The 27,220-nt window shown below is 43.4% G+C and overlaps 2 protein-coding genes across 6 annotated transcripts in view; one reads left to right on the top strand and one right to left on the bottom strand.

Moving 5' to 3' along the window:
- Positions 1-1,297, top strand: part of Boc (BOC cell adhesion associated, oncogene regulated) — a 74,768-nt gene extending 73,471 nt beyond the window's left edge. For all 5 annotated transcript variants that reach the window (XM_034515041.2, XM_034515039.2, XM_034515042.2 and 2 more), the window contains exon 19: positions 538-1,297. In XM_034515041.2, the coding sequence (XP_034370932.1) occupies positions 538-725 (188 nt within the window). In that variant the 3' untranslated portion in view covers positions 726-1,297. The remainder of the gene's footprint in view (positions 1-537) is intronic.
- Positions 1,298-4,370: 3,073 nt separating this feature from the next.
- The window catches only part of Cfap44 (cilia and flagella associated protein 44), a 72,391-nt gene continuing 49,541 nt past the window's right edge, over positions 4,371-27,220 (bottom strand). Inside the window, exons 26-35 of the mRNA XM_034515037.2 lie at positions 26,102-26,611; positions 22,521-22,724; positions 17,271-17,466; positions 14,840-14,950; positions 12,240-12,370; positions 10,307-10,423; positions 9,243-9,444; positions 7,065-7,225; positions 6,177-6,311; positions 4,371-4,975 (exon numbers count right to left, since the gene is read on the bottom strand). Of these exons, the coding sequence (XP_034370928.1) occupies positions 4,784-4,975; positions 6,177-6,311; positions 7,065-7,225; positions 9,243-9,444; positions 10,307-10,423; positions 12,240-12,370; positions 14,840-14,950; positions 17,271-17,466; positions 22,521-22,724; positions 26,102-26,611 (1,959 nt within the window). The 3' untranslated portion in view covers positions 4,371-4,783. The remainder of the gene's footprint in view (positions 4,976-6,176; positions 6,312-7,064; positions 7,226-9,242; positions 9,445-10,306; positions 10,424-12,239; positions 12,371-14,839; positions 14,951-17,270; positions 17,467-22,520; positions 22,725-26,101; positions 26,612-27,220) is intronic.

The following is a 27,220-nucleotide window of genomic DNA, read 5'->3' as shown; positions in this document are numbered from 1 at the left end:
AGGGAGCCCTGCATGTACACACATCACCACTGTAACTGTGTACGCCCACAGAACTTGTCAAGGGCCACCCCTGCCCACAGCTCCCTCTCTACCCGCGCCAAGCAAATCCACAAGGACTTAGTTGGAGCACTTGGTACTTCAGAAGATTAGTTGGTGTTTCTTAGCTTCGGGGTGTACGTGCTCCTGCCATGATGACCTGGATCCTGTCCCTAGGACATGAAATTCTAAAATACCACCAGCTCCAGAGACAGATCAATCAGGGTTAGGGTCCAAACTAGATTTGGATGGACAAGGGGAATAGATCATGAGGTAGAACACTGCCTGGCTAGAGAGAACTAGGCCTCCCTTTGTGTTTTATGTGTATATAGGTGATGGCTACAAGCTGAGTGCTTTACAGTCCAAGGTCTTTGGTCCCAACATAGGTGAATCGTAAGGGTCCTCCCCACCAGGACCAGTGTGACCAGCTATAGGTAGAGATTAGCTCAGGACTGTTTGGTGAGTCTAGATTTTAATGTCACCTACTTTTCCCCTTCACAGGGCCCCGGTGCTGTCTAGGTCTTGTACCAGTTGAAGAAGTAGACAGTTCTGACTCCTGCCACGTGGGTGGAGGAGACTGGTGTCCCCAGCACTCTTCGGGGACGTACACAGGACAGGAACTTGGGATGCGTCTCTCTCCCAGCCCATCAGTTCACGTGTCCTTTGAAACACCACCTCCCACAATTTAGGCTTAAGCCAATATCCCAGAAAGACTATATATTGTTTGTTTGTTTGTCGACAGAGAAAAATTGGTATTTATTTTTCTATTATAGCCATATTTATATATTTATGCACTTGTAAATAAATGTATATGTGTTTCTATAATTCTGGAGAGATATGGAATCCTCCCCTTTCTGGCACAAGGCAGAAAACAAGAGGCTGAGTCCCTGGAGACCAGTGGAAATGAGTGTCATAGATGGTCAGGCTGCGGATGGACCACAGAACCTACAGCTACCAGGGGCTCCAGGAAACCCTCAGACGAGTTGGCGGAAGGACCCTAAGCACACTGTTCTTGAGAATCACAGAGGATAGAGCAAAGGCCACGGTTCTGCAGACTGGAGCCCCCCCTCCCCCCCCCCGGAAGCCACTCAGATTTGGTGGCACAGGACAGGGTTCCAAGATGCCATGAGAAAAGCCCCAGATGTGCACAACACTCTAAGCATTAACCACCTCCCAGAATCAGTAATCGGTGGCAACATAGCTCTGTAAAAACAAACACTGTAACTTCTAAATAAATGTTTAGTCTTCCTTGTAACCTTCATCTTAGTCACGAGTGAGTCAGCGTTCTCTCTAGACGTTGGGAGTCCCGCCTTTATGTAGCTGGGGAAAAGAACTGCTCAAAACGATTTCCAATCCATCGAGTGATAAAAATCTGGAAACAGCAGCAGATGGTTTTCATATTTTTTTTTGTCGTTTTAAACAATGAACGCTGGGTTTGGATTCATGTAACATGACATTACAAACTGTTTACTCCAAGAAAGAATACACAGACAGGAAGCAAAATTCACTGTTCTCTTGCTGGACTGGAGGTGACCATCTGCTATATTGAAGGCATGAAGTTCATTCTTCTTGTGTAGGTGTGTGTGTTCAAAGACCACATATTGCCTCCAAAACACCATTTAGCTTAGTTCTGTGCTACCTATTAACATGGGGTCCCAAATAGCTTCCCTTCGTTCTAAAGTTACCATTGCTGAAGGAGTTGAGCCATTTCAAACATTTAGTGCTGTTCCACAAGAAGACCAACCATAGGGGTGTGTGTGTGTGTTTCTGTGTGGTGGTGGTGGTGGTGGTGGTGGTGGTGGTGGTGGTGGTGTGTGTGTGTGTGTGTGTGTGTGTGTGTGTGTATACTTAAAACTTTTATGTGTGGCCCTGAACTAAATTGGAAACTGGAAATTTTAATGCAAGTCTTCACACGTTGACTATTCTTGTGAGGGGAGATATTGTGTATTTCAGGAAAAATGAAGAATTGAAATTCAGCCCGACACATTTAATCTTATTAAGAGTTGTATCAGACTGCTTTTACTCCAAGAATTTGATGAACAGGATCTAAGGCAGACTGGGGGCCGCCTTCAGGTTGCCTGGGATGAGTCCGCCATCTGCTGGCCTGAAGGAGTACTGTACTAGCCGTCTGTAGCCTTGCATTTTCTACAAAGGCAGCTAATCTGAACTGTCCTCAAGATGCAGCGTGATTTTCAGGAAGGCAGCGCTTTAAAAGTATCTATAGAAATAAGTGTAAGGAACGTGGACGTTAGAGGAGTGTGAGGTCTAATCCTGGAAGAGAAGACGTAAGGTATGCGATTTCAAACACGAGGATTGAAGCCTTCAACGGTGACTTCCAGGAGAGGAATGGGCAGAGCTAATGATTGCAGTCTTTGTTCATGCAGCTCAAATCCGAGCTGTAGTTCACTTGACAGACTGTTGGAAGTTTGTTTGTTTGTTTTTTTAAAGCCTAATTTTGTCTTTTATCTCTCCATGATCTAATGTAATTTGTCAAAGTGGGTTTTGGTGAACGCCACTAGAAGCAACATAGAGACAACCTGCTTCTGTACTCTTCTGGAATGGTGAAGTGCTGAAGGAGCTGCCCAGGCTTCCTAGGACCCCGTTTACCAAGTCTGCTACCAGATTCCTGAGCCCCACAAACCTCTAACCTCGGGTGTGAGATCACATTTTTAAAGCTAAGTTTTGAGGCAACTTTTTACGCCTTAATGAGCAATGAAGGCTATGCACCTGTTTGTTCTCATTAATGAAAGGCATGCATAGCTGAGTGCAGAGACCAGGTTACTTCAATCCACTCCATAACGTATGGAGCAATGGCTAATTGCTTTTTGAGTGGCCTTGCCCTTAATCTGTCCCCCTTTACAAGAGCAGTACAAATCCAGAGGTGGAATCTTCATGCGTGTTTGTATGCACAGACACCACTACCATGTCCAGCAAGAACCATGGGTTAGGGTTAGGTTATTCTTTCAAGTAAAACAATACTGCCTGCCAACTTACCAAAGTAGACAGGGAACACGCAGATACATAGATGTGTTAGAATTATATCAGAAAAAAAATCAGGCTCAAGAACATACCCGAATACACTTCAACCCTCACCTGGACACCATAAAAAGAAGGGCACTGTGAGGTAACCTCCTTTAGCCAGTCATCTGACCCCCAGAAAGTGTGCCAGAGATTACTGACATACAAAGCATTCTAGAGTCTTCTACTATGATGCTGCCATTGGTTCATTTGGACCCAGCCCTGAGCCTTGCATCAAAAGTCCAGCAGTTTTTGCTGCTAGGGTCAAACCCCAGCATTGCTTCCAGATAGCAAATTGGGCTTGTTCATCTGGCCTTGGCTTCCAACTGGCCCTGACAGCATCCAACCATTTTAAATGACTCTGCATCCGTGTCAGCTTCCTTGCTGCCTCTGGTAAGGCCTCTCTGAGCTCTGTGGCCTCTAACTTCTTTACAGCTGTTTATAAACACACATACTCACAGAGATGGCATTTTACTGCGTGAAATGTCATCTGAGCTCTAATATTAGTGATCAAGAATGCAGTCAGAGGCTACAAATACCAATAGGCAGCTGTGGGGGAGATTGCGACTACTCTGTAAATCGCAGTCAATAAACCTGATGTGCCTTGTGACTATATTATTGTTCAATACATTCTGACACTGTGTGTGGAAAGGCACACAAGTGTCTGTCTGCATCGCTGGCAACTGTGTCCTCAGATATGCAGTACAGAAACTCATAAGGGCTCACCAGCACAGCCTCTGCCACAGCAGAGGTTTCTGGTACCAGTGCAAACCATCCACCTGGGAAGCAAAAGTGTCTCTACTGGAAGGATACCAAGTATCAGGGAGACCAATCTGTGAGGGGTACAGCCATGAATTTCAATAAGCCCTTTCCTGAGCCGGAAAGTACACTCTTGAGTTTAAAATGTCACACATAGTCAAAAGTGACTTATTAGAGTTAGTATCTCGGGGAGATGAAAAATCTATTTCATCCCTTGTCTGGATCAGAACCAGTAAAGACTCAGGTGAAGCCTGATTGAACGCAGAATTCTGTTGGAGTCTCAGACAACCTAGCTAGAGCAAAGCTTCCCTGACTGACTTGTTTTGGAAAACGTGAACCACAGAATTGAGTTTTCAGAAACTGGGTAAATCAGGAAGCCGCCTCGGCCAACGCAAAGCAAGCTGTTTCGCTGCATCTGTCTATTTCCTCAGTCCTGAGCCCTCAAATAACTGTTTTATGAAGTCAACAATAACAACGTTCGCATTTGCATTTCTTATTCTAAGTTATTATTGGCAGGATGGCTTGCTTTCTTTTCTCTTATGTCCTTTCACAGACTATTTAACACAAACAGTTTATTTTCTAAAGATCCAAGGACTAAGAAAAGGAAGTTTCCTCATGGGTTGCTGAATAATGGTTTTTCTTGCCAATGGCTACATATTTGGAATACCAGAGAAACAGATTATTTTTCTGAAAACATATCTAACAGCTGCTTTCTCACAACTACAAGATTCGGCCTTCTTCATATTCAACTTAGGGTGAAAACACTGAACTTGTCTCAGCACGGTCGTAAGTGCACGTCAGTGTCACAGTGACTTCTAACCTGGGGAATATCGTTAAGTCACAGGGCAGGAGTCTGCTTTTAAGGTCTCACTACGGCTCACTCTAAAGCAAGAGGGTTGTTGTGGGTGACAGGGAAGCAGACCGGTGAATTCCACTGGACTTCTTGGGTGGAAATGAGAAGACAGCAATCTTAAGGGTCCATGGGCTTCATTTCGTTTTCTTGCATGGCTGTGATGGGAGGGAGGATAAGCCCCCCCTTCTTCCGCAAAAGTGCAATCTCTTCCTTTAACGCCGTGATCTTTTCTGACTGGGTTTGGACCAGTTCGGTGACTTTCTGCTTTGCCACTATATCTGCTTTCCGAGGGCCCTGGAATGCATTTCCCTATTTGGGGGGAAAACTAAAATTAACAAACAAACAAACAAACCACCTCTCTTACAGTATATTTAAACAGCAACTGCCTCTTCCAGAGACTTTTCATTCATCCACTGAAGCCTCACGCTTAAAACGTGTGCCTTTGAACAACTTTTTTTTCCTTGCTTCGGAAGTAGTTTAAACTATCCATCCTTCTCGACTTAAAGGGTCACCACTGGGATCCAGGTACAAAGACAAGTTAGGGGGACCTAAGATAGAAGAAGAGGCCTTCACACTGGAGTCTAGCTGAAGCCTCTCACCAGCTGAGAGTCAAAGATTCTAGCACAATTAAAATCTGCTCTGAAGGTTGCCTGCATAGAGGCCACGTTCCTTTTATAGATATTTCAAGTACAAATGTTAACACAGCCATGAGCTCTGCATAAAGTTGACGAACACAGGACCTTAGGGCACAGTCTTTCTTCATTCTAACTGAAAGCCTGTGACATTCCGTAATCTTAAAGACTATATAAACTTCACTTACAGTAAAAAAAAAAAAGTCAGCTTCCATGTGCCACCTTGTGGCCGATGGTTTTCCCCGCCTGTGTTCTTATTTTACATTGAGAATAAGTCCCCAGCCGATTACAAGTAAGTTCCCAGCTGTTGTTCCTCAGGGGACCATAATTTGAAAACACCTGGTTTAAATTATTTCCAAGATTCTTAACGGAAATACAAACGGGGGCGAGGGGAGGAGGGCGAGGGACTAAGACAGCTGATGTTTTGCAGACACTATAGAAGCTAGTTGAGGACCCATCACTCTGTAGTAAGTACATTCTCAGGCTCAATTTGGATTCCATAATGACAAGTTGAAACCCTCAAAAGAAAAAAAAAATAAAATAAACTAGCAAGCATTCAAGGTGCCCACTTCCTGTCAAGTAAAATAAACATTGAAAATGGATCCTGACACCAACCAAAATCAGGGAGTGCGCCGGTGTCATTACTTGTGCCTGTATGCCTTACTCTCCAAGACTAAATGTATTGGTGGTTATTCACATGTGCTCATGGCACACAAGACGTATTTGATAAAACTTGTCCCCTCTGGAAGTCACTCCAATGTGGCAAATAGTACCCAGGGACAGATGGCCTGGCAGTGGTCCAAGCTCAAGGTCTGTTTAAATGCTGGTGCTTTGCCGGGCTTTGGATTCTGCAGAGGGCTGGGAGGACAGGAACTCACCTGCTGGTTCTGGAGTGTGTTCAACCTGGAGTCAAGTTTCTTCTTCTCCAGGCACAGGTCGTTCATCTGGTGAAGCTTCTTGGTGTGTTCCTTCGTCTTCATCATCAGGTCCCAGCGCACCTGAGCAATCTTTTCCTACCGAGGAGGGAAGGTAGGAAACGGACTAAGTGAATTTGGAGAGGAAATAAAGAAAAGTGAGCATCCAGTTCAGTCAAAACTACGGGGATGTAGCTCAAAGATAGAATGTTTTCCAAAAACATATTAGGTTTGGGGTTCAGTACTTAAAGCTAGAGAAAGAAAATTAAATTTGTAGCCAATCATGCAAAGGAAACATTGTGTGTACATGAAAATCCAATCCAAAGCCAGTACGGAAAAATGTAAACGGAAACAACTGTATTGAGTCTGGTTTGATTAACAGAAAACCACTTGCTGCTGTGCCTTAATGACTTGAATTCCGTTATCGGGACCCTCTTGGTAGAAGGTGAGATCCAACACCAGCAAGTTGTCCTCTGACCTCCATGGGTGCTCGGTCATGGTGTATGCACATACACAGAACTATATGTGTGTAATTTATTAATGGTGCTGGGAATTGAACCTGGGACCTTGCACGGGCTAAGTGAGCACTGTCACCACTGACCCTCAGCCCCCAAGCCCTAATGTGCTTTCTAATTTCCAAATCTGTATAGGAGGCCACAGCTATTAAGTAGAGCAGTGGGGATTCTCAGAGAACAGTGGTTTCACATTCAAAACCATGGGCACACATATACTTTAGTGCGTCACTTGGCTCTTCAAGACAGACACATCTCTCTAGTGGAGAAGTGAGGCAGGCCCCGGTGCTGTGCAGAAGCCCCACCAGGACTTTATAACGGCCTCTCCCCTTCACCTCACCTCCCACATCCTCAACTCCTTTGCATTGGATAGTTCCTTTCGAAGCTTTTTGATCTTCAGTTCTTCAAGGGTTGTGTTAACAGAAAGGGTCTGAAGGGCCTCCAGATCGATCACACGGCCAAACTTGCTGATCATCAGCTCCCGGACAGTTTCTTCCATTTCTGAAATGAAAGTCAGAGCCTCGGTTTCCGCGATGGCTCCAAGCCGACAGTAAACGAACAAGGCTGTGACTAGAAGGCGCCGAGGGATAGCTTTTGCAAGACTGTTGAGATTTATTTATTTATTTATTTATTTATTTATTTTTTATCATTGTTAGCAAGAGATTTCCCCTGTGGATGTTTGCCTGCTACTTTTCTTACTGAAAATGCTGGCTCATAGACAGCCTTTGTCATTTTAAAAACTCGTGTAAAATGGACATGTTTTTCCCTAAGTGGCTTGTAAGCTCTGATCTTCTTCCTTCCTCAACTATTGGCTCTCTCCAACTAAAGTATTAAGTTATCTGACTTTTCTCAGTGATATCTATAGAATCTAAAATTAAGAATGGAGCAGACACTTTCTAGAAATTTTCATCTGTGGTGGTTGGTTATATACTTAGCCCAGGGAGTGGTGCTATTAGGAGGTGTGGCCTTGTTGGAGTAGGTGTGTCACTGTGGGTGTGGACTTTAAGACCCTCTTCCTAGCTGCCTGGAAGCCAGTCTTCTTCTGTTTGCCTTCAGATGAAGAAGTAGAACTCTCAGCTCCTCCTGCACCATGCCTGCCTGGACACTGCCATGCTCCCACCTTGATGATACTGGACTGAACCTCTGAAGCTGTAAGCCAGCCCCAATTAAATATTGTCCTTATAAGAGTTGCTTTGGTTATGGTGTCTGTTCACAGCAGCAAAAACTCTGACTGAGATAACATCTTACCCCAAGCAAACATTACAGTAAGGCCTTGTGGTCCTTCTCTGCCCCGTTCCTTTGCCACCCCCCTTCGTCTCCCACGCCTCTTCTTGTTTGCTCCACTCCACACTTAATATTGGAATATAATAGTAAATGAAAGAGTCTTTTCCATTGGCTGCATAGGAAACAATAGCTTTACAGGGTTCCAAAGAAACATAGAACCCAGAGACCTTTTATGCATGTGTGCGTGAGGTCTCATGTATAAAAAAGTCTCACTATGAAAAGTTAAAAATACCAAAATGCTCAAGAGGTAACTGGCTAGGCAAATGTGTTAATAATATTCATAAAATGGGATACTGCAGTAACAGCTAAAAAGAATAAATTACTCATGCTGTGTGAAAATGCATCAGCGTGTGTGCGTCTATACCATGTGACCAGCCCTGGAGGAGGGGCATTGCTGGGTCTCAAGCGTGGTGACTGGTACAGCGGAGATGATCATGCTATTCTGTATTTTCTCATACACAAAGAGAGGCAGACTGTGTCACATTGTTCCTCTTTAAAGCAGACAGTGAGAGGTATTTTGTTTCCTCTCTGTAGCCGTGGGTTGGGGGGGAGGGGTTCTGATACTTTGATTGGGAATCGATGTGTCCATACCCAAAGGTCCCTGTCCCCAGTTGGTTCTTGATCAATCAAATAACGATGCAGTGGCCAATGACTGGGCAGAAAGAAAGAGGTGGGACTTCCAGGTTCCCACAGCTAGGAGAGAGGAAAGGGCAGGAAGAGGGGAGTCGAGATAATTGGGGGAGAGAGATGGAACAGACTCGGAGCTGCAGGGGAGATCTTCCAAAATGTAGGTGGAAGGGGAAAGCTGCCCACAAAAGGGCAGCCTGAAAACATTTTGGGCAGCAAGACTGTTGGGCTTCACAGAAGGTAATTGGTCAACTAAGCTGAGGGCAGATTTAGAGGTGTTGAGCAGGAAGTAAAGAGATGGACACACTAGCCACAGAAGGCTTAGAAGAGCCCAGCCACTGAGCCAGTAAGGCAGGTTAAGAATAAGCTAGTGTGTGTGTGTGTGTGTGTGTGTGTGTGTGTGTGTGTAGGGGGGCTGCATGCGCATGCTCGTGTGCAAGATGGCTCCTCGGTGGGTGCACACCTGCACCTGGCTGGGACAAAGTGGTGAAGACAAAACTACACACAACACTGAGTCTGTGGTCCTAGTTTTCTGAGAACCAGCAGGCTGTTAGGTGCCTTCTGAACCAATGCAAGTTACTACTGGTCCTCTGGCTGAGACACTCACTGTTGATGGTTTTTGCCATTTCTCTCTTTTCCCGGATGAGCAGCTTCCGCCTCTCCCTGCATTCTTTGTTAAGTTTTTGCTGCTTGGCGTTCTCCTCCTGGAGCTGTACGATTCGTTCCTGCAGCCGATCGAGGGAGTGGTTGGAGAAGACCAAGGTTCCAGAAAGGTCTTCAGGCACCTCCCCAAATACCACATACTCTATCTACGGAAACAAAACAAAGCGGATAGAAATCAGAACCAACATAGACAAAGACAGACTGAAGGCAGAGGAGAGAGATCCTTGTTTCTCTGTCCTGTTGCTCAAATCCCCTCACCCTTGGGTTCCACTCTTTCTCACCCCAGTGACAGTGACTAGGTAAACAGAAAGATGTCCTCAGAGAGAAAGCCACATTAAGTCTTTCTGGGAACTGCAAACTTCTAGAACAGGTCCTGCCTGATACCTACTTCATAGCAATGGGGCAGGCATTTCAAGGATGACTTAACAAACTGTTAACAAAATATCGATAAACTGATTTTTGGAGTGTTTCTTGCCCCTTAAGAATGACTTCTTCTCTTAACGTGACAAGAGTCTACAGCAAGCCTTCCTCTTCTTATGGATATGAAGTTCCACAGCTTAATGTAAATTTGTAATTCAAGTAAACAGTGGAAATGAACAGAGATGGGAAAAATTTAAAAAAAAATCTCTGTCCTGTCTGGACCTCCCTTACTAATGACATTAAGATAAGGCTTCCACTCATTGGTGCACAGTTGATTAAAGATGGGTGGGAAGTGACCTGTGTGCAAGATCCATCTTAACTTCCAACCGTTTCATTCTTCCGACTGCACTGGTGAAGTGACTGTGGGCCATAGGGAAGTGTGCATGTTTTGGTGTTTTTCCTTAGTTAAAAGTCTGAATGGGTAAGAAGAGTTAGGGATGTGGTTCTATATACAGAATGGCCCACCAGGGGCCGTGGTACACCACTGGGGAGCCACGAATCTTTCTCTGGGAGGGTTTTGGTAGGACACTGTTTCTGCCCCGATCTTGTTTCTGCCCCGATCTTGGGATCACACATCTGGGGGGTCACCTGGTGGAGCTTGAGAGGGATGACGACCAGCAGCTCGTTCAGCCTCTGCTGCTTCTCTCGCTGATAGGCCTCCAGGGCCTCCTCGGCCGCATTCAGATTGGTCGCCACAACTTTTACCTGAACAAAGCCACGGGAGAGATATTGGCACGGGTCGGTGAAAGTATAAGTGTCTAAAGTGGTAACAATGGAGGACAAGGTGAGAGGACGCACAATGGGTATAGAATGTGCTCTGGGAGACCGTGACCCAGGGCCTGAGTCTATAGGACAGCCCAGAAACATGTATTATTTTCTGCTTGCCCAGTCAGGATGCATACTACCTATTCAGTCATTCCTGTGTCCTAGAATTGTAAACGCCTTCTAAACAAGGAGTCAAAAAAAGAGGTCTCTATTGTCTATATGAAAGCCAGCCCTCGGTATGATGTCTTTATCAGAATGGTAGAAGATTCTGTTGTTGTTGTTGTTGTTGTTGTTGTTGTTGTTGTTGTTGTTGTTGTTATAATGACCCAAAGAAATTTAATCTTTTTTTTTAAGTGTTTTAAAGCACAAAGCTACAGCATCCACAAAGTATATATACTCTTGATTGCCTAAAAAATCCAACAGTGTTCCTGAACATTCTCATTAGAAAATAATAATAATAAAATAATAATAATAATAATAATAATAATAATAATAATAATAATCCACTAAAAGCTAGGCAGTGGTGGCGCACACCTTTAATCCCAGCACTCAGGAGGCAGAGGCAGGTGGATCTCTGAGTTCAAAGCCAGCCTGGTCTATAGACCTAGTTCCAGGACAGCCAGGACTACACAGAGAAACTTTGTCTTGAAAAACAAAATAAACAAACACAAAACCCCAACAAACAATCAAATCCACTAAAAAAAAATTCTAGTTGTGAATCAAGTTGAATGACATTGTTCTAAAAAAAGATCTAAACAAGGGTTTCTCTTTTAGAAAGTCAAAAAGGGAAAGAAGAGGACAGGCAAGGCCCAGGAGCTTCGCTTTGTAACCTCCAACACACAGTGCATCAGCCCCACAGGACAGAGTGCAGAGAGAAAACACCAGAGTTTCTATAAATACTTACCTTCATCTTATTTCTAAGAAGGCTTCACAACTAATACAATAACCCAGTATTTCCTGAATGTTACTATTTATACATTCACATACATTTATTATACAATATATGCTATGATATCTATTGCTCATAGAATTATGCTATCAAAAAAAGTTGGGAGACAAATGAGTGGCATAAAGAAAAGGCAATCGTCCAGAGAGCAAAGGCCTGCCGCACTACAGAGCTTGTGATCCACAGGGAAAGCTGAAGGGACTCTGGCCAGCTCCAGCCTAGCAAGCATGGCTTTGGCTGGCCTTGCCCCTCTCCCCATCCCCTCTGCTTTGCAAAACAAAAACAAAAAAACAAAACCAAAAAAATCCCATTAGATTACATTCCTAAAGCTAGCACCCAAGGTCTATTCCCATATTTGGCCACTTTCTTCTCCTAAGGCTGACTACCAAGGCCCAGATATCAAAGGATTCAAGTCCAGCAAAGAAAAGGCCCCTTTGGCTCACCTAATTAACATGTCTGATTAAAATTAGACAACTCATCCAAACACAGGACTTCCCATTTTACTTTAACCATGGGTTTCCTTTGTGCCTCTGTCTCCTCTCCAGAGGAGTCCTCTGTCCTGGAGGACGCGGGGAAACAAATACCCCTCATTCTCTATCTCCTATCTTTGTCTCTGATTCCTGTTCCTCTATCCCTCTGGGGCAAATAAATCTCATTTGTGCTGCAAACTTGGTCTTGGGGTATCCTGAGCTGGTACTTTTCCTTTCAATGGCTGTTGATAACTTCTCTGAGAGGCTCTAGCAATGTCACGCCTATGAAATAGTGTGGGTAGATAGTACATTGAGAAGACAAATAGGTAGACCACCATACCTTTTTGGAGATTGTATCATATTCTTTTTTCAGGTTATCAACAATTTTTTTTTCTTCAACTAAGGCTTCCTCAATGTCCAGTCTTTTCTCTCGGAGTTGAAGGGCCAGTTCAAAGAGGCTTACATCACAGTCTAAAAAGAGAGTTAACGTAAGAGGGCAGTCCTGTTTGACAGGGAATGTGGTGGTACAAGAAACATGGAGCTTGGAGATCCACAATAAATATCAGCTATGCACAGACCTACACCAAACTCTGCAAGGGAGAAATTATTTTCCTTCTTATAAAAGCAAAGTAAACAGTGTGTGTGTGTGTGTGTGTGTGTGTGTGTGTGTGTGTGTGTGTTGGAGGTCAGAGACCAACCTCAGAGTCATTGTCTGTTATGTAATAGTTTCCTCCAAGACTGAAACATTCTACCTTCCAGGGAAGCTCCTTAAGCAGCAAGGTAAACAACTCTAGATAGTTTCAAGAAATCCCTGAAACTGACAAGATTCACTAAATCCCTCCCTGCCAGAGTACAGAACCTGAGCTGCAGAGTAGGCTCTCAGACAACCCAAGCTGCAAAGAAGACTGAAGGCAGACCCATTGGTCTGGAAGAAGCAAAAGCCAATTGAGCTGCCTGGAAGAGGTTTAGACCAGAGTCACTTGGAAGAGACACCCTCCAATCTGGTGAGCTGCCTGCCAGCTGCACAGTGTGCTTTAAGTTCCCAGGTTTTGTGAGTTGTCACTCATGCTATGGTGGGACTTGGTGCTGTAGCTGTCTCTGAGTTATTTCTGTTCCTGTAAATAACCCCTCACCCATATTCCTGTAAGCAATTCCAATAAAACTCATTGTTCACCGAATTGGACTATCTATACTTAGGTCCGGTGTAGGCTCCCTACCTGGGGTTAGAAGACACATGTGCTGCATCTCCACAGGAAAAGTTTCGTCACACAACAATGCCTTCCTCCTTGTTTGCTAGTGAATTCACTAGGCTAATTCGCCTTTGAGTCTCTGGGGTTCTCATGTTTTTGCTACTCTGCCCAGCTTTATGTGGGTTCTAGGAACCCAAACTCAGGTCCTCACACTTCTTTGGCAAGCATTTTAGTCAATGAGCCATCTCTGAGTCCCCAATTGTTCTTGTTTTATAGGAAAGTTTATAATAAAGGAAGAAGGCTGTCCTTGAGGGAGGAGATAGGGTATACTCTGCATGTGTTCAATGAGTTTGAAGTGCATGCTTTTATTTGGGCTGTGTTACACTAAGGCCACATGTATACAATGAAGAATAGATAAAAACGTGAAATTAGAATAACAAAATAGAACTCTGTGTAGGTGGCACATGTCTGTAATCCTAGCAATAGGGAGATGGAGAAGGAAGGACTGGAAGTTTAAGGCCAGGCTATACTACATAGTGAGACTCAGTCTCCAAAACCTAATGGCTGGGAACACAGCGCAGTGGCACAATGTTAGCCTAGCATGGATAAGAGCTTAAGTTTTACCACCACCCCCAACCACAAAATAAGGTAGCCAAGTGGGATTCAGGAGCCCTAGTTTCAGCCCAGCTCAGCCATTAGACGGGCTGTGTGATATTCAAGCCCTTTAATCCCACTGTATTGTACAAGGTGAATTACAGGGTTTTATCCTACTCATAAATATTGTGAATTTTTAAATAAAATTCTTGTCTTTGGACTGGAGATATATTTCAGTGGTTAAGAGCTCATAAATGCTCTTGCAGAGGACCTGAATTCGGCCACTAGTACCTCTGTCAGGAAGCTCACAACCACATGTATTTCTAGTTCCTGGGGGATCCTCTGCCTTTAGCCTCCGTGAGCATCTTCACACACACACACATACTCATACACATACACATATACACACATACACACACACACACACACACATAATTTAAAAAATTTTTTTGAGGACTCTTGTCCTCAAAATTAAAGCAACTGATAAACCAGATGGAATGAATTTTCTCCACTGAACGATTGACTTACAAAGATTGTAAGTATGTTGGCCTAATGGCTCTGGGATAGTTTTACTAGTTTTAAAAAAAAAATTAACAACAATTTCCAGGAAGCCAATATCAATTGTCCTTACAGATTTGAAATAAAAATTTTGAGTTTGTCTAAAAGAAAATATTGTAATGTGAGTATATGTGTGTGTATAATATATATATAATATATAATATATAATATATAATATATAATATATAATATATAATATATAATATATAATATATAATATATAATATATATTATAATATATTATATTATAATATGTATTATATTATATATAATATGTAATATAATATATATATTATACACACACACATATATATAGTAAAATTTGCCATTTACCTATACAATTAAAAAATTAAAATTTGCTACATAGTTCACAATATCTCTGAATCAGCAGTTGGTTTCCATAAATTGCCTTTTATTACTAAAACTTGTAACCTGTCCAAAGGACTGGATAATGATGATAATTTTCCCAGAAATCCCTCCCAAAGTGCATGTAGGTTTTACTTCATACATTTAAAGCTAATCTCTTCTAGAGGACCATCTCTGTGTTGATAGCTCGGATCCCCACTGCACAGAGAACACGTGGCTTTGCCCAGCTTACTTGTGGGGCAGATAGAGTCATCGAAAACGTCGTCTTCAGATCCAGACTCGTCCTCATCGCTTTCCAGGCTGGACTCCTCTTCACTCGACTCCTCGCTCTCCTCATCCTCGTCTAAGGCAAGAAGATGATATTAGGAGAACAGATGAACAGATCTACAGCACCAAATACAGGGTTTCGCATCAGTCAGCTACTGGGGGGGGGGAGGAGGGGGAAGACACAGTGGGAAGAGCTTAAAACCGTTAAAGACATATCATTTGTCCTGTCCTCAGCTTGTTGAATCCAGTCATAGCAAGAGTGCTGCTGTGGTAGCTTAGTGAAGCTGCACTCTCCCAGCTGACAAAATCCTCCAGTCTCCCCTTCCCCTAAAAGCGTATCACTCTGGTCTGCCTTCAGTGAACATTCTGTTAGATTTGAGCAAAACATTTCCCTATTTGTTAGTAATTTCCTATCTACTGGCCAGTCCCTTGCTCTTTTGTTATAGGCTATCATTTGTTCTTGCATCCAGATCTGAATTCTACCTTCTCCCCACCCCCAAACATCATTTTAGCAGCCAGTTGGATAGTCCATGTGATTGCTTTTTAGCAAGGGTCGTGAGCAACTTTCCATTATTATGTCGTGTATAGCATTTTTATAAAATATACAGATGTTTGAATATCATCCTCAAGATAAGTGATTACAGACTCCTTTAGCATGTCCCATTTTGCTCTTAAAATATCTTGGGAACGTCTATACACCACATATCATAAATTTGTGATTCATGTGTTATGGAACTTCAAATTAAACACAAGAGGCAGACCTTATACTTTTAAGATTTATATTCATTCACTCATTTATTTTTAACCATGGCCTTCCACATGCTAGGGGTTTGCTAAATTGTCCAGCAGACCAAACTTGTACCCATTTCAACCAAATTGGTAACCAGGGTTACAGGCCTATATTTCTGTTCCAGGCCTTTTGCACATTTCTAAAACATAAAATCTCTCTGAAAATTACTTTAACTAATTTGCACCACCATATAAAATAGATCAGAAACATTTTAATCTCAGCTCTTCCCTTCCATTTCAGTGTAATCCTGGATGTTTGAGCCACAAAATATGTTTGAACAGAAATAGGCAGTGTGGATACAAACCAGAAGTAAAACAGCTCATGTTTGCAGATGAAATTCCTACCAGAAATTTCCAAAGAATCTACCCAAACCTTCTAGAACTAAAAAACAAGTCTGTGGAACACGAGGCAGACAGGTCACGAGGCAGACAGGTGTATCAAACCAATCATACTTCTCTATGCTATCAGAAAGCTTAAGGACACCGAGAGCAAAAGTGTGATCCCATGTGTATTCGCTCAAATCAGGAAACTATACAGGCGTAAATCTAACAAAACAGGTGCATGGGCTGTGTGTTGACATAAAACATGCTGACTAATAGGCAAGCATGCACGGCCTGCCGGAGACATGCAGAGCCAAGCTGATAAACGTGTTTGACACAAATGTGGTACAGAGTCCAACAAGATTTCTTTATCGATATAAACAACATTACTCTAAAATATGGAAAGATTAAGGAGCCTAGAACAGCTAAGTCATTTTGAGAAAGAAGACTTGAGTGGGAGGAAGTGGTGGTCTACCTTATTTCAGCACTTAAAGTGCAGCCACAATAGCAGAGGGCGTAAGTCACTGTAACCGTAACAAATAGAAAACCCAGAGCAAGATCCATGCATATAGACCCAGACAACTGTGACACATGATTCAAAAGGTCAAAGACAATTCAAAGGACCAAGACAACCTCCCCAACCAATGCTGCAGGTGCAAAGTTACAGATGGAAAAAAAAGTTGTGAACCATGTAGCATACAAAGGACTAGTCTCCACAACACAGGGAACTCTCAAAACCTGATACCAAGACAGCAGGCCAAGCTTACCAATCTTACTTAAACAGGTACAAAAGTTGAAGACAGGCACTTTGCCTAAACTATCCTGTATTAATTCATACCACACACACACACACACACACACACACACACTATACACATAGGCACACAGATACACATACACACACATATATACACACATGCATATACCACAAACCACACACTTAACTACACACACACACACACATGCATATATATGTACATATATATATATGCATGCACATGTACACACTCATACATATACATGCATGCACCATGCATAAGCGCACACACACTTTAGAACGCACATATATGTGCACACAGGCAAATACACACACACACCACACAAATGGACTCACACTCCAGTTCTTCAAACACACCCTATCAGTTTATAGCCCCTGCTCTTTAGTCCCTACAATACTTCTACATTGCCTGTGTAGGTGAGAACTGTACCAGACAGAAAGCTCAGTTACGTTTCTTGCTAGTGCTGATGAGAAGAAATGGAGTAGCAAGTGAGGAAGGAACACCAACCGGCGTCTCCTTCAACTTCCTTCTTCTTTGCCCGCTTAATCTTCTTCTTCAGAACCTTCATGAGGAAGTTTGCAAATTTATTGTTTTCTCCCAGGGCTGCCTGGAAGCCCGTGTAGAGCGCCTTTTCCTGATCCTGGAGTTTGGTGATTTCATTCTTTTTCTCTTCCATCTCTTTAAGAGTTTCGTTTATTTTCCACTAAAGGGAGGGAGGGAGGGAGGAACATGGGATACATTATGTTTCTAACAAGCTGCCTTCAGAATACAAGGCCCATTCTAATGCAAAGCTAGAGACTAACAGATATTTTGAGCTTCTTAATAGAAATCTATTTCTGATGTTTCTAGAACTGTTTATTTGATTAAATTTACATTCTTTAAAACTATCACTCAAGTTCAGCATCTTTGGAATGTTCACCTTTGTCAAAAAAAATCTAAACAAATTGAAATTTTGGTTTGGTTTAGTTTGGTTTTGCTGTTTGTTTGTTTGTTTGTTTTTTGAGTCAGGACTTCTTTATGTAGCCCTGGGTATCCTGGAACTTGCTCTGTAGACCAGGCTGATCTTGAACTCACAGATCCGATTGCCTCTGTCTCCTTAGTAGTGGGATTAAAGGCATGTGTCACCACCACCCAGCCAGATAAGAATTTTTATTGACAGTCAGATAAAATGGTGCCTACAGAGAAACATAGTCACAGGTTTGAAGAGGTGCATCTAATATGGCACAGGGTCAGCATTCATAGCTGGATTTCTGAATGCCCATCTCAGAAGACTGACCAACATCTCCAACTTAACCCATGAAGGATTGGTTGATTGCCCACTGATGGGAGCAGTATCTGTGACCAGACATGTGCCTTGAAAAGGATTGCTCAGAGTGACAGAGTTTGAAACCTGACCTCTCCCGGTAGAATCACCTGGGAATAAAGCGAGCACCACACCCAGGGCCCTGACAGGCATTTGGAGGCCCCAGAAGGACTGCCAAGGGAGCAGAAGCTGTAGCCAGTAATTCAGCTCTGTGCCTCATTCTTCTCTCTCCTTTCCACGTACTCCCTCCACCCCTGCCCTGTATCTAATGCTCAGTGCCACTGTAACCTTCTCTCCCTCCTTTCTTCCTTCTTTGTTCTTCCATTATCCGACCCCTGCCCCACCCCTAACCCACTTTTCCCAAAGAACACAGGCCAGCCTGGTAGGCAGGGTTTCACTTCCTGAGACTTGGGACTCTTAGATGACCTGACAACCTATTTTTTTTTTTTTTATCTCTCTTCTCACCCACAACCCTTGTCCCTATAACACCCTCATTCTAAGCTGTTTGTATGCTGCCCAGTTAAGTTTGAGGACTGCTGTGTATTTTTTACTATATTTCCACCGGTGTCTCATACACTTCTTAGCCTTAGAGTTCTCTCTGTCATTGTATCCCCTTATCTTTTTCCTTCATGATTATAATCTTCTACAGATTTAACAATCTCTGAACTCCGAAGACCCTAACAGATCCCTACTTTCCCCTTCCCCGCTGTTCTACCCAGATTGATCTTTCTTTGTTTTCCAGGTAGATAACAGCACGTGTATGCCTGTTCTTACTCCCCAGAAGCAATCTACAGATCAATGCAATCCTAAACAAAATTCTGATGACATTCTTCACAGAAATAGAAATCTTAAAAATCATAGGAAGTATAAACTATCCTGACAGCCGTAGCAATTGTATGTAAAAATAATTCTGCCGGAGGAATCACCATGCCATATTTCAAGTTAGAGTCACAGACAACAACAACAACAGCAGCAAAACCTGAAACAACAACACAGCTTAGTACTGTCAAAAAATTGGACACATCAAGAAGAGCTTGCTGACAGAAGCCTGGTATAGCTGTCCCCTGAGCAGCTCTGCCAGAGCCTGACCAATAAGGATGTGAATGCAGGCCAATAAGGATGTGAATGCAGGCCAACACTGAACTGAGCATGGTGACCCCAATGGAGGAGTTAGGGCAAAGACTGAAGGGGCTAAAGGAGTTTGCAACCCCACAGGAAGAACAACAATATCAACCAACCAGACCCCCCAAATTCTCCAGGGATTAAACCACCAACCACAGAGTACACATATGGAGACCCATGGCTCCAGATGTATCAGAGGATGGTCTTTTCTGGCATCAATGGGAGAGGAGCCCCCTTGGTCCTGTGGAGGCCTGATGATCCAGCATAGAGAAATACTAGCGTGGTGAGGCAGAGTGGGTGGGTAAGTGGGTAGGGGAGCACCCTCATTGAGGCAGCGGGTGAGGGGAGAAATTTGGGGGGTTGTGGAGAGAAAACTGGGAAGGGGGATAACACTTGAAATGTGAATAAATAAAATAACCAATAAAAAAATTGGGCACACAGATCAATAGAATAGAACAGAAGACTAAATATAAGTCCACATAATTATAGCCACCTCATTTTGACAAAAAATGTCAAAATCACACATTGGAGACATTGGAGAAAAGATAGCATCATCAGCAAATGGTGCTGGAGAATGAATATATATATATATATATATATATATATATATATATATATATGTGTGTGTGTGTGTGTGTGTGTGTGTGTGTGTAATATATATATATATATATGCAGAAAAATAAAATTAAGTCCTTATCTTTCACCTTGCCCAAAAGTCAATGCCAAATAGATCAGACACATCAATCTAAGGCCTGAAAATCTGTTGGGAGCTGACTTTTAGCAGAAAGCAGCTAGAAAGTGGCTATCAGCTTTGCAGCCATCTTGAGCCACATACCCTGACATGAGACTTGTTTTTCAACAGCCTACAACAGCTGAAGCACACTCTGATATCCCACATATTTTGTTTTGCTGTTTACTGCCCCCAGCTGCAAGGCGCATGTGGTATCCATGCCTGCAAGGCATGCGGTTCAAGTGCTATCCACGCTATAGACGCCTATAAGGCTTATGTCATATCCACACCTGCAAGGCACATGGTATCCACACACCTACAAGGCATGTGGCAAAAGCCTATAAATACCCCAGATTTCCCTTCAATAAAGGAGATTTGAGACTTGCTCAGAACCTCTGTCTTGTCTCCATTCTTCACGTCTCTTTCCCTTTATCCCCACTCTCTCTCTTGCTAGACCCTGACCCGCAGACCAAAAGCAGCAGAGTGGTCCGGGACATTTTGGCCCCCAAGTGTGGGGCAGAGCAGAGCAGGCTGCAACATTTTTGGCCACCCAAAGTGGGGCAGCTCGGGCCTCAACAAAAATCCATACCGGATGTGAGATATCCCTATGAGTTATTGGACAGGAAGTCCCCAGAGACTATCAAAACAAAACAGGCCAATGCTTTTAGCTGGCCCCTATAACAATATGGTAGGACCCTATTGCCAAATACACCACAAACTTTGGTTGCACAACATGGAAAACTCAAGCTGCAACTAACCTCGGAACTTCCTCTCTGTTGGCTAACTTTCTAAGTGCTGGAGGGGTTTTGCAAGCCATAGGGAGACACAAATCATCAACAATCTTACTCAGCCTGCTAGAGTATCATGCTAGACTATCATCCTTCCAGCTGTGTGTGCCAGCTAGTGCAACAGTGACATGACAGTTACAGGTGTGTCCTCCTGCTTTCTGACCACAGTTGAGGTCTGCTCCACAGGAAAGGATCCATCCCTGGCATTATGAACCTGGATAAAAACTGGGGAGAGTATAGACCCTAAGAGGAACCTATTACTGTTGTTTCGCTAAATGGGCATATTGTCAAATAGACTTCTCAACATCTTTGATTATATTTGTAGAATGGTGCTGATCTCTACCTTGGTCAGAGGGAAGCTTGTGTTTGAGGTGGGCAGCTGTTAATGAAGAGACTCATACCTGGCCAAAAGACTAGGGATGGGTGATAGTTGAGTGCCTAAATGGGACAACTATACCACTGCTACCAAAAGCTTTAGGGGATAATGCAGAAGAGGGGTAAAAGGAATGTAAGACCCAGAGGATCAGGGGAGTCCTGTGAAATGCTGTCTGTTAGACATGGCATAGTCATTACACTCACGACTTCACTGTAGCTATGATTGCTTGTGCAAGACCTGGGCAGAATCAAAGCAGCCAACATTCTATCTAGGGTGAGGGTGTGCTTGCTCATGATGTCCCAAGTCTAGGAGAGGAGTTATGTAAAATAGAAGGATGCTGAGGGAGACAGAATAATTTTTCTTTGGGTGTGGCCATTGGTAGGGTATCCATTCTCTGATGAGAAGCGGGGAGGAAGAGGAGGAGGAGGAAGAAGAAGAGGAAGAAGATTAGTTTGGAGGGGCTTTGGGCTGGAAGGAAGGATGGAAATAATAAAGATACATTATATGAGTGTGGGAAATTGTCAACAAATAAAAAATAGAAATTCTCTTACAAAAACCAAGCTATATCATTTGCAGAAGAATGGTTGAAACAGGATATAATTATATTAACCAAATGAAGCTAATAATAGAAAGACAAATATGTTTTATCTCATATTGTAGTTCCCAGATTTTGTGTGAGTGTATGTTCATATGTCTGCAGGGGTACCTGTATTCACACACATGTAGAAGATCGAGATGGATGCTGTGTTTTCCTTAATCATCTTCTGCCTTATTATTTTTAAATGTCTCTCACACATGTGAGTGTACGAGTATTTGTGTGTGTGTGTGTGTGTGTGTGTGTGTGTACATGCATGTGGGTGTATACCTGTACCACAGGGCATATATGGTCAAGAAAACAACTTTTGAGAGTTGGCGCTGTCCATTTAGTGCAGTGGTTCTCAACCTGTGGGTCACAACCGCTTTAGCAAATCTCTGTCTCCAAAAATATTTCCATTACAATTCATAACAGTGGCACAATTATAGTTATGAAGTAGCAACAAAAACAATTTTATGTTTGGGGGTCACCACGACACAAGGAACTGTATTGAAGGGTTGCAGCATTAGGAAGGCTGAGAACCACCGCTCTAGTGACTGACTGTACTGAAGAGCTGAACTCAGATCATCAGACTCGCTGGCAAACACCTTTACCCACTGAGCTATCTCGCTAGCCTTCTCTGTCTTGTTTTTCTGAGACAGCATGTCTCATTGAACCTGAAGCTTGCCAATTTGGCTAGATTGGCTGACCAGCAAGATCCACGGACTCTCCTTTTGTCTGCCTCCTGGACTTGGATTACAGAGATGGGCTGTTGTGCCTAGATCTTTACACTGGTTCTGGGGAATTGAATTAATCCTCCTTAGCTGAAGGAGAGCAGTCAGCCAGAATCAAGCCTGCTCTTACTTGCATGTCTTGCTCCTCTTTGTCTAAGGAATTGACTCTCTCTTGAAGAATATTTTCCTGTTTTTCAAAATTCTTAAGGAGAAGCATTTCTTGAAATAAAGTGACATGGTGTAGGTCCGATAATTTCATCTTAGTATCTAGTTTCAGTTTCCGATGTCTTAGAAGATGGAGTTCTGCATCAAAGGTGACAGTCAGTTCTTTGATCTGAGGTAGAAAAGAGATTTGAGGATATGTTAAGTTAAAAAGCAAATATTTTTCTGACTGTCCAACAGTACTAATGCATCTAAAATATTTCTCATTATATATTTTGGCTAGAGATATAATTATATGCTCATAAAAACTCACTTATGAGTGGCATTAAATTTGCATAGGTCAGTGATGGGAATCTATAATGCATCTATAATGCAGTCCTTTAAGCTACTTTATCACTATTGATTAAGCCATTGTTCAGTGACATCACATATATATATATCCTCTTTAGCTAACCCATTTTCGATGCTTTCTTGCAGTAAGTCTAAATAAACATTACTCTTAACTCCTTTATTTAAAAAAAAAATTGAAAATGTAGTTAGGTGCCGAGCACAGTTGTCATCAGAGGGGCATCACCAGCAATGGACGAAAAATGGGAACAGTTGCAGAGACTCACAGCCAAACACTAGGCAGAGCCAGGGTGTGGTGGGTTGAATATTTTTGGCTTCCATAGACTCATGTGTTTGAATGCTTGGCCCATGGGGAGTGGCACTACTAAGAGGTGTGGCCTTGTTGGAGGAAGTGTCACTGTGGGAGTGGGATTTTTAGGTCTCTACACTCAAGCTCCACCCAGGGTAGAATTAGTCTCCTTCTGGTTGCCTTCAGATCAAGATGTAGAACTCTCAGCTCCCTCTCCAGCACCATGTCTGCCTGTAGGCTGCTATGTTGTCACAATGATAATGGATTAAACCTCTAAAACTGTCAGCCAGCCCCAATTAAATGTCTTCCTTCAGAAGAGTTGCCCTGGTCACGGTGTCTCTTCATAGCAATAGAAACCCTAACTAAAACGCAAGGGAACCCTGAAGAAGATGGGATCAGGGATGGAGAGTGGGAGGTTAGGTGGGCCTTTAGGAGCCAGAGGGGTCAAGTATACCATAAGAACACAGCCCACAGAATCAACTATGCAGGGCTCATAGGGGCTCAGAAAAACCAAAGTGACAATCATTGACCTTGCATGGGTCTGAGCAGTTGCATACCTCATGGTTTGTATAGGTGGTGTTCTTGTGGGACTCCCAACAGTGGGAAGAGGGGGTGGCTCTGACTCTTTTGCCTGTGCTCGGGACCCTTTTCTTCCTACTGGGTTGCCTCATCCAGCAGTGATATGAGGGTTTGTGCCCAGTCTTGCTATATCTTGTTAGGCAATGTTTGGTGGGTAGCCCTGGGAGGCCTGTTCTTATTTATTTGTTCTTTTGAAGGGAAACAGAAGAGGTGTTGATCTGAGGAAGAAAGGATGGAGGAGGAGGGACTGGGAGGAATAGAAAGAGGGGAAACTGTGGTGAGACTGTAATGTGTGAGAGAAGAATAAAAATTTATAAAGAATGGAAAATATTTTTACATAGGTAAATACAACAATAAAGTCACAAGAAACTGTTCAATTGTCACATTTTACAAATGAAAAAAAAATGAGGTTGAAGATGATTGTTCTGTAATCAAGGCTACCTTAATATAAAAGGTGGAACACAAAGCCAAGTCCCAAGTCCAAAATCCAAGTCCCGACTCCTGGTCTGGACCTTATTCTGCTATGGCCAAGGAGCTGTATCTCCTCATGTGGACTCTGATTGGCCACAGCTCTGGTGCAGCGTTAGTGAAAAGCCGAAGAGGGAACCATGACTATTGATGGCCCCAGGAAGCTTGCACAGTCGGGGGGCGGGGGGGACCATTAGATGTTATTTGTTGGGTTGCACATTACAGGAAGTCTTGACTGTCAAAAACTTGGTGTGTGTGCAGTCCACTAATAGAGGATAGTGAACAGTAAGATGTCTTTGGGTTTGTGGTGGTCAGATTGTTAGAGAATTTTAGAGTGCTAAAATACAGAAATCAACCCAAAGAAATGGAAAAAAAACCCCAAGCTTTTAAGTAAGTGTGGTTATAGAGTGCATATTTGGGCTTCCTTTTATGCTTATTCAATAAGGGCAAATTATTCTTAATTTCTCTGGAGGCAGGAGGACATTTTCAAAAAGCCATTCTGAAACCGGATCACAGGGGTCTGTGGGGCTGTACAGGTTATCCCTGTTCTGTCGGCTCTCGTAGCAGATAGCTTGCTAGGTTTGTGAGGGTGGAGTTTTTCTTGAGCACTGCTGTGTTCCCACTACCCGGCTATTAAGTCTCTGCATGTGGCATGGCCAACAGACATTTGTTACATTAATAAAATCAATAAATTCTTGTGATTCTAGCAAAGCTTGTGAATGAACATCTACTATGTGTCTGCCGTGCCTCATGTCTAGACATCATGAGGGAAACAGAAGAGCAAAGAGATGTGGCCCTTATCTGAAGGACTGTAAACTACCTGGTAAGACAAAGCTAACACACATGAAACATCACGAAGACAAGTGTAAAACGTAAAGGTGCTGACTACGATGGAGTCCAGAAACAAGGAGAGGGTGTGTGTGGAAGATGCTGGAGCAGGCTTGGACTGGTCTTTCTCAGAGTGATCCCAGCTCTGAAAGGCAGTCGTTGCAATTACAAGGGGTAAAGGAAAAGGCTCTGATATGAAACTGTGCTAAAAAGAGAGCTTGGGAGGCAGGCCTAGTGGGAGAACAGGCCTGGGTGCAGTAGGGATGATGATGGAGGAGGAGGCTGGGAAGCTACAGGGAGCACTTTTGCAGGCTGAAGCTGAAACGAGCTGAGGAAGGTGCTCCTTGTTTATGTCTGGTCGCAGGGAACTATCTATCCAGGAAAGGTTCTTTCCTTCCGTGGTTAAACTGCACCCCACACTTCTCATCCAAAGCCTGGTTCTGGTTTCCCTGAAAATAATAGCACCTGTCATTTTAGTTCTAGAATAGTTTTGAATCCAGTCACCCCCACAGACACTCCCTCCTGTTGGAGCACCCAATACACTAAAGAAAGAAGAGTGGATGGGCCAGCGTGGTGTTCACACCTGTAATCCAGGTAGCTGAGAGCCTGAGGCAGGAGGATTAGCCACAACTTTGAGGCCAGTTCAGGCTACTTGGTGAATTTTAGGCCAACCTGAGCTACAAAGCGAGACCAGAGAGAGAGAAAGACAGAGACAGAGAGACATTCTATTTATCTTCTCAAGGCTGTCCTTCCAGTCCCCTTTACGGTGACTTAATCGAGTTGCAAGTGTCTTCTGATGTGTTGCCCTGTAGGAAAATAGGATACAAAGCTCCAACATTCTACAGAAAGACCAACGCTTATTTAGAAAACCAGTGGGAGCCGGGGGAGAGAAAGTCAAGCCATCAGTGAGTCAGGAGCTGGTCAGCATTTGGGGAAAAGGTTAATGCGGAGAAATCTGAAATCAACCATAAGCCAGACCTAATGCTCTCAATATTCATTCTTTCAGCTTTACATAGAGGGGCAGCTTTGCCTCTTACCCTGTTGCACAAAAACTGTTGCATGTACAAGTGTTTAACCTCGTCTCGCTTCATAATCTCCAGTTCCACATCGCCTGGCTCCGCCTTCTCAAACTCAGTTTGCTTTGGAATCTCCAGGAACGCTGACGCCTTGGACGACCGAGACAGGGAGTCTCTCGTTGTCACGTCTCCCTCTTTTCCCGAGGACAGTTTCCCAAGGAACCCTAGCCCTCCTCCGGTAGAGCCCCCGGATCCCGACTGCTTGCTGCTGCTGCTTTTTTCATCCTGCCGTTTCTTTTGCTTTCTCTTAAATCTCAAGAGTGTTTCCTCGTCATACTGGAATCTCCGTTCTGGGACTTCTTCTGGATATATCTGCGGGACCTGGGGGATGGGCATGTGCTTGGACACTGGGATGGAAGCCTGAATATTCTTCAGTTCTTGTACCAGGCACTGGATTTCCTCAATGACGGCCAACTTGAGATCTCGAAGGGAAAGGATGCACTTGTTCATGTACCTCTTCTTTCCATGGACCTGAAACAAGGGAGAAGATGGGAAGCAACATCACAGCCTTCTTACAGAGGGCAGTCTGGAATGGCTATTTCCCCTTTATCTTTGGACTAGCAAGACCAGGGAAAAGCGAACATCTCTCTTCGGATCATTCAGTTATGCATTCCTCTGGCTTCAGGTGTCACCCATTAAGACTAGAGCCAGCCTGGATCTGACCTCTGGAACCCTTTCTCTTTCTCCCATTGGTCCCCTCTGCTGGTTTGCAAGGTTGGCTTTCCTGTCCTTCAACCTCTTCATGGAAGTCTCTCAGGAGATGTGTGTTTAGCTGGACATTCTGCTATGGGAGAGGATGGCATTAACCAGCTCCTTTCCTAGATGAAAATTAGGATTTTTTTTTTTTTTTTTTTTAGATTCACTTTGGCTGCCCATGCAGGATCTAACTATAAGCCATCCTGTTCTCATTCTGTATTTTTGCCACTCTTTACTGTATATTCCTTTGTGGTCATGACCCTAAACATCAGTATCACACAGCATACCATGACATCCTTCCATGGTTTTTCTTCCCTCTACTTATTTGAGCCAAAGCATGCCTGCACCAGTACTGTATACACCCATGGCTTGCTCATTACATAC

The sequence above is a fragment of the Arvicanthis niloticus genome, chromosome 12 (genome assembly GCF_011762505.2).
Source record: "Arvicanthis niloticus isolate mArvNil1 chromosome 12, mArvNil1.pat.X, whole genome shotgun sequence".
Taxonomy (NCBI): Eukaryota; Metazoa; Chordata; class Mammalia; order Rodentia; family Muridae; genus Arvicanthis; species Arvicanthis niloticus.
Note: the sequence above shows the minus strand (reverse complement) of the source record. Positions and strands in the feature narration are given on the sequence as shown.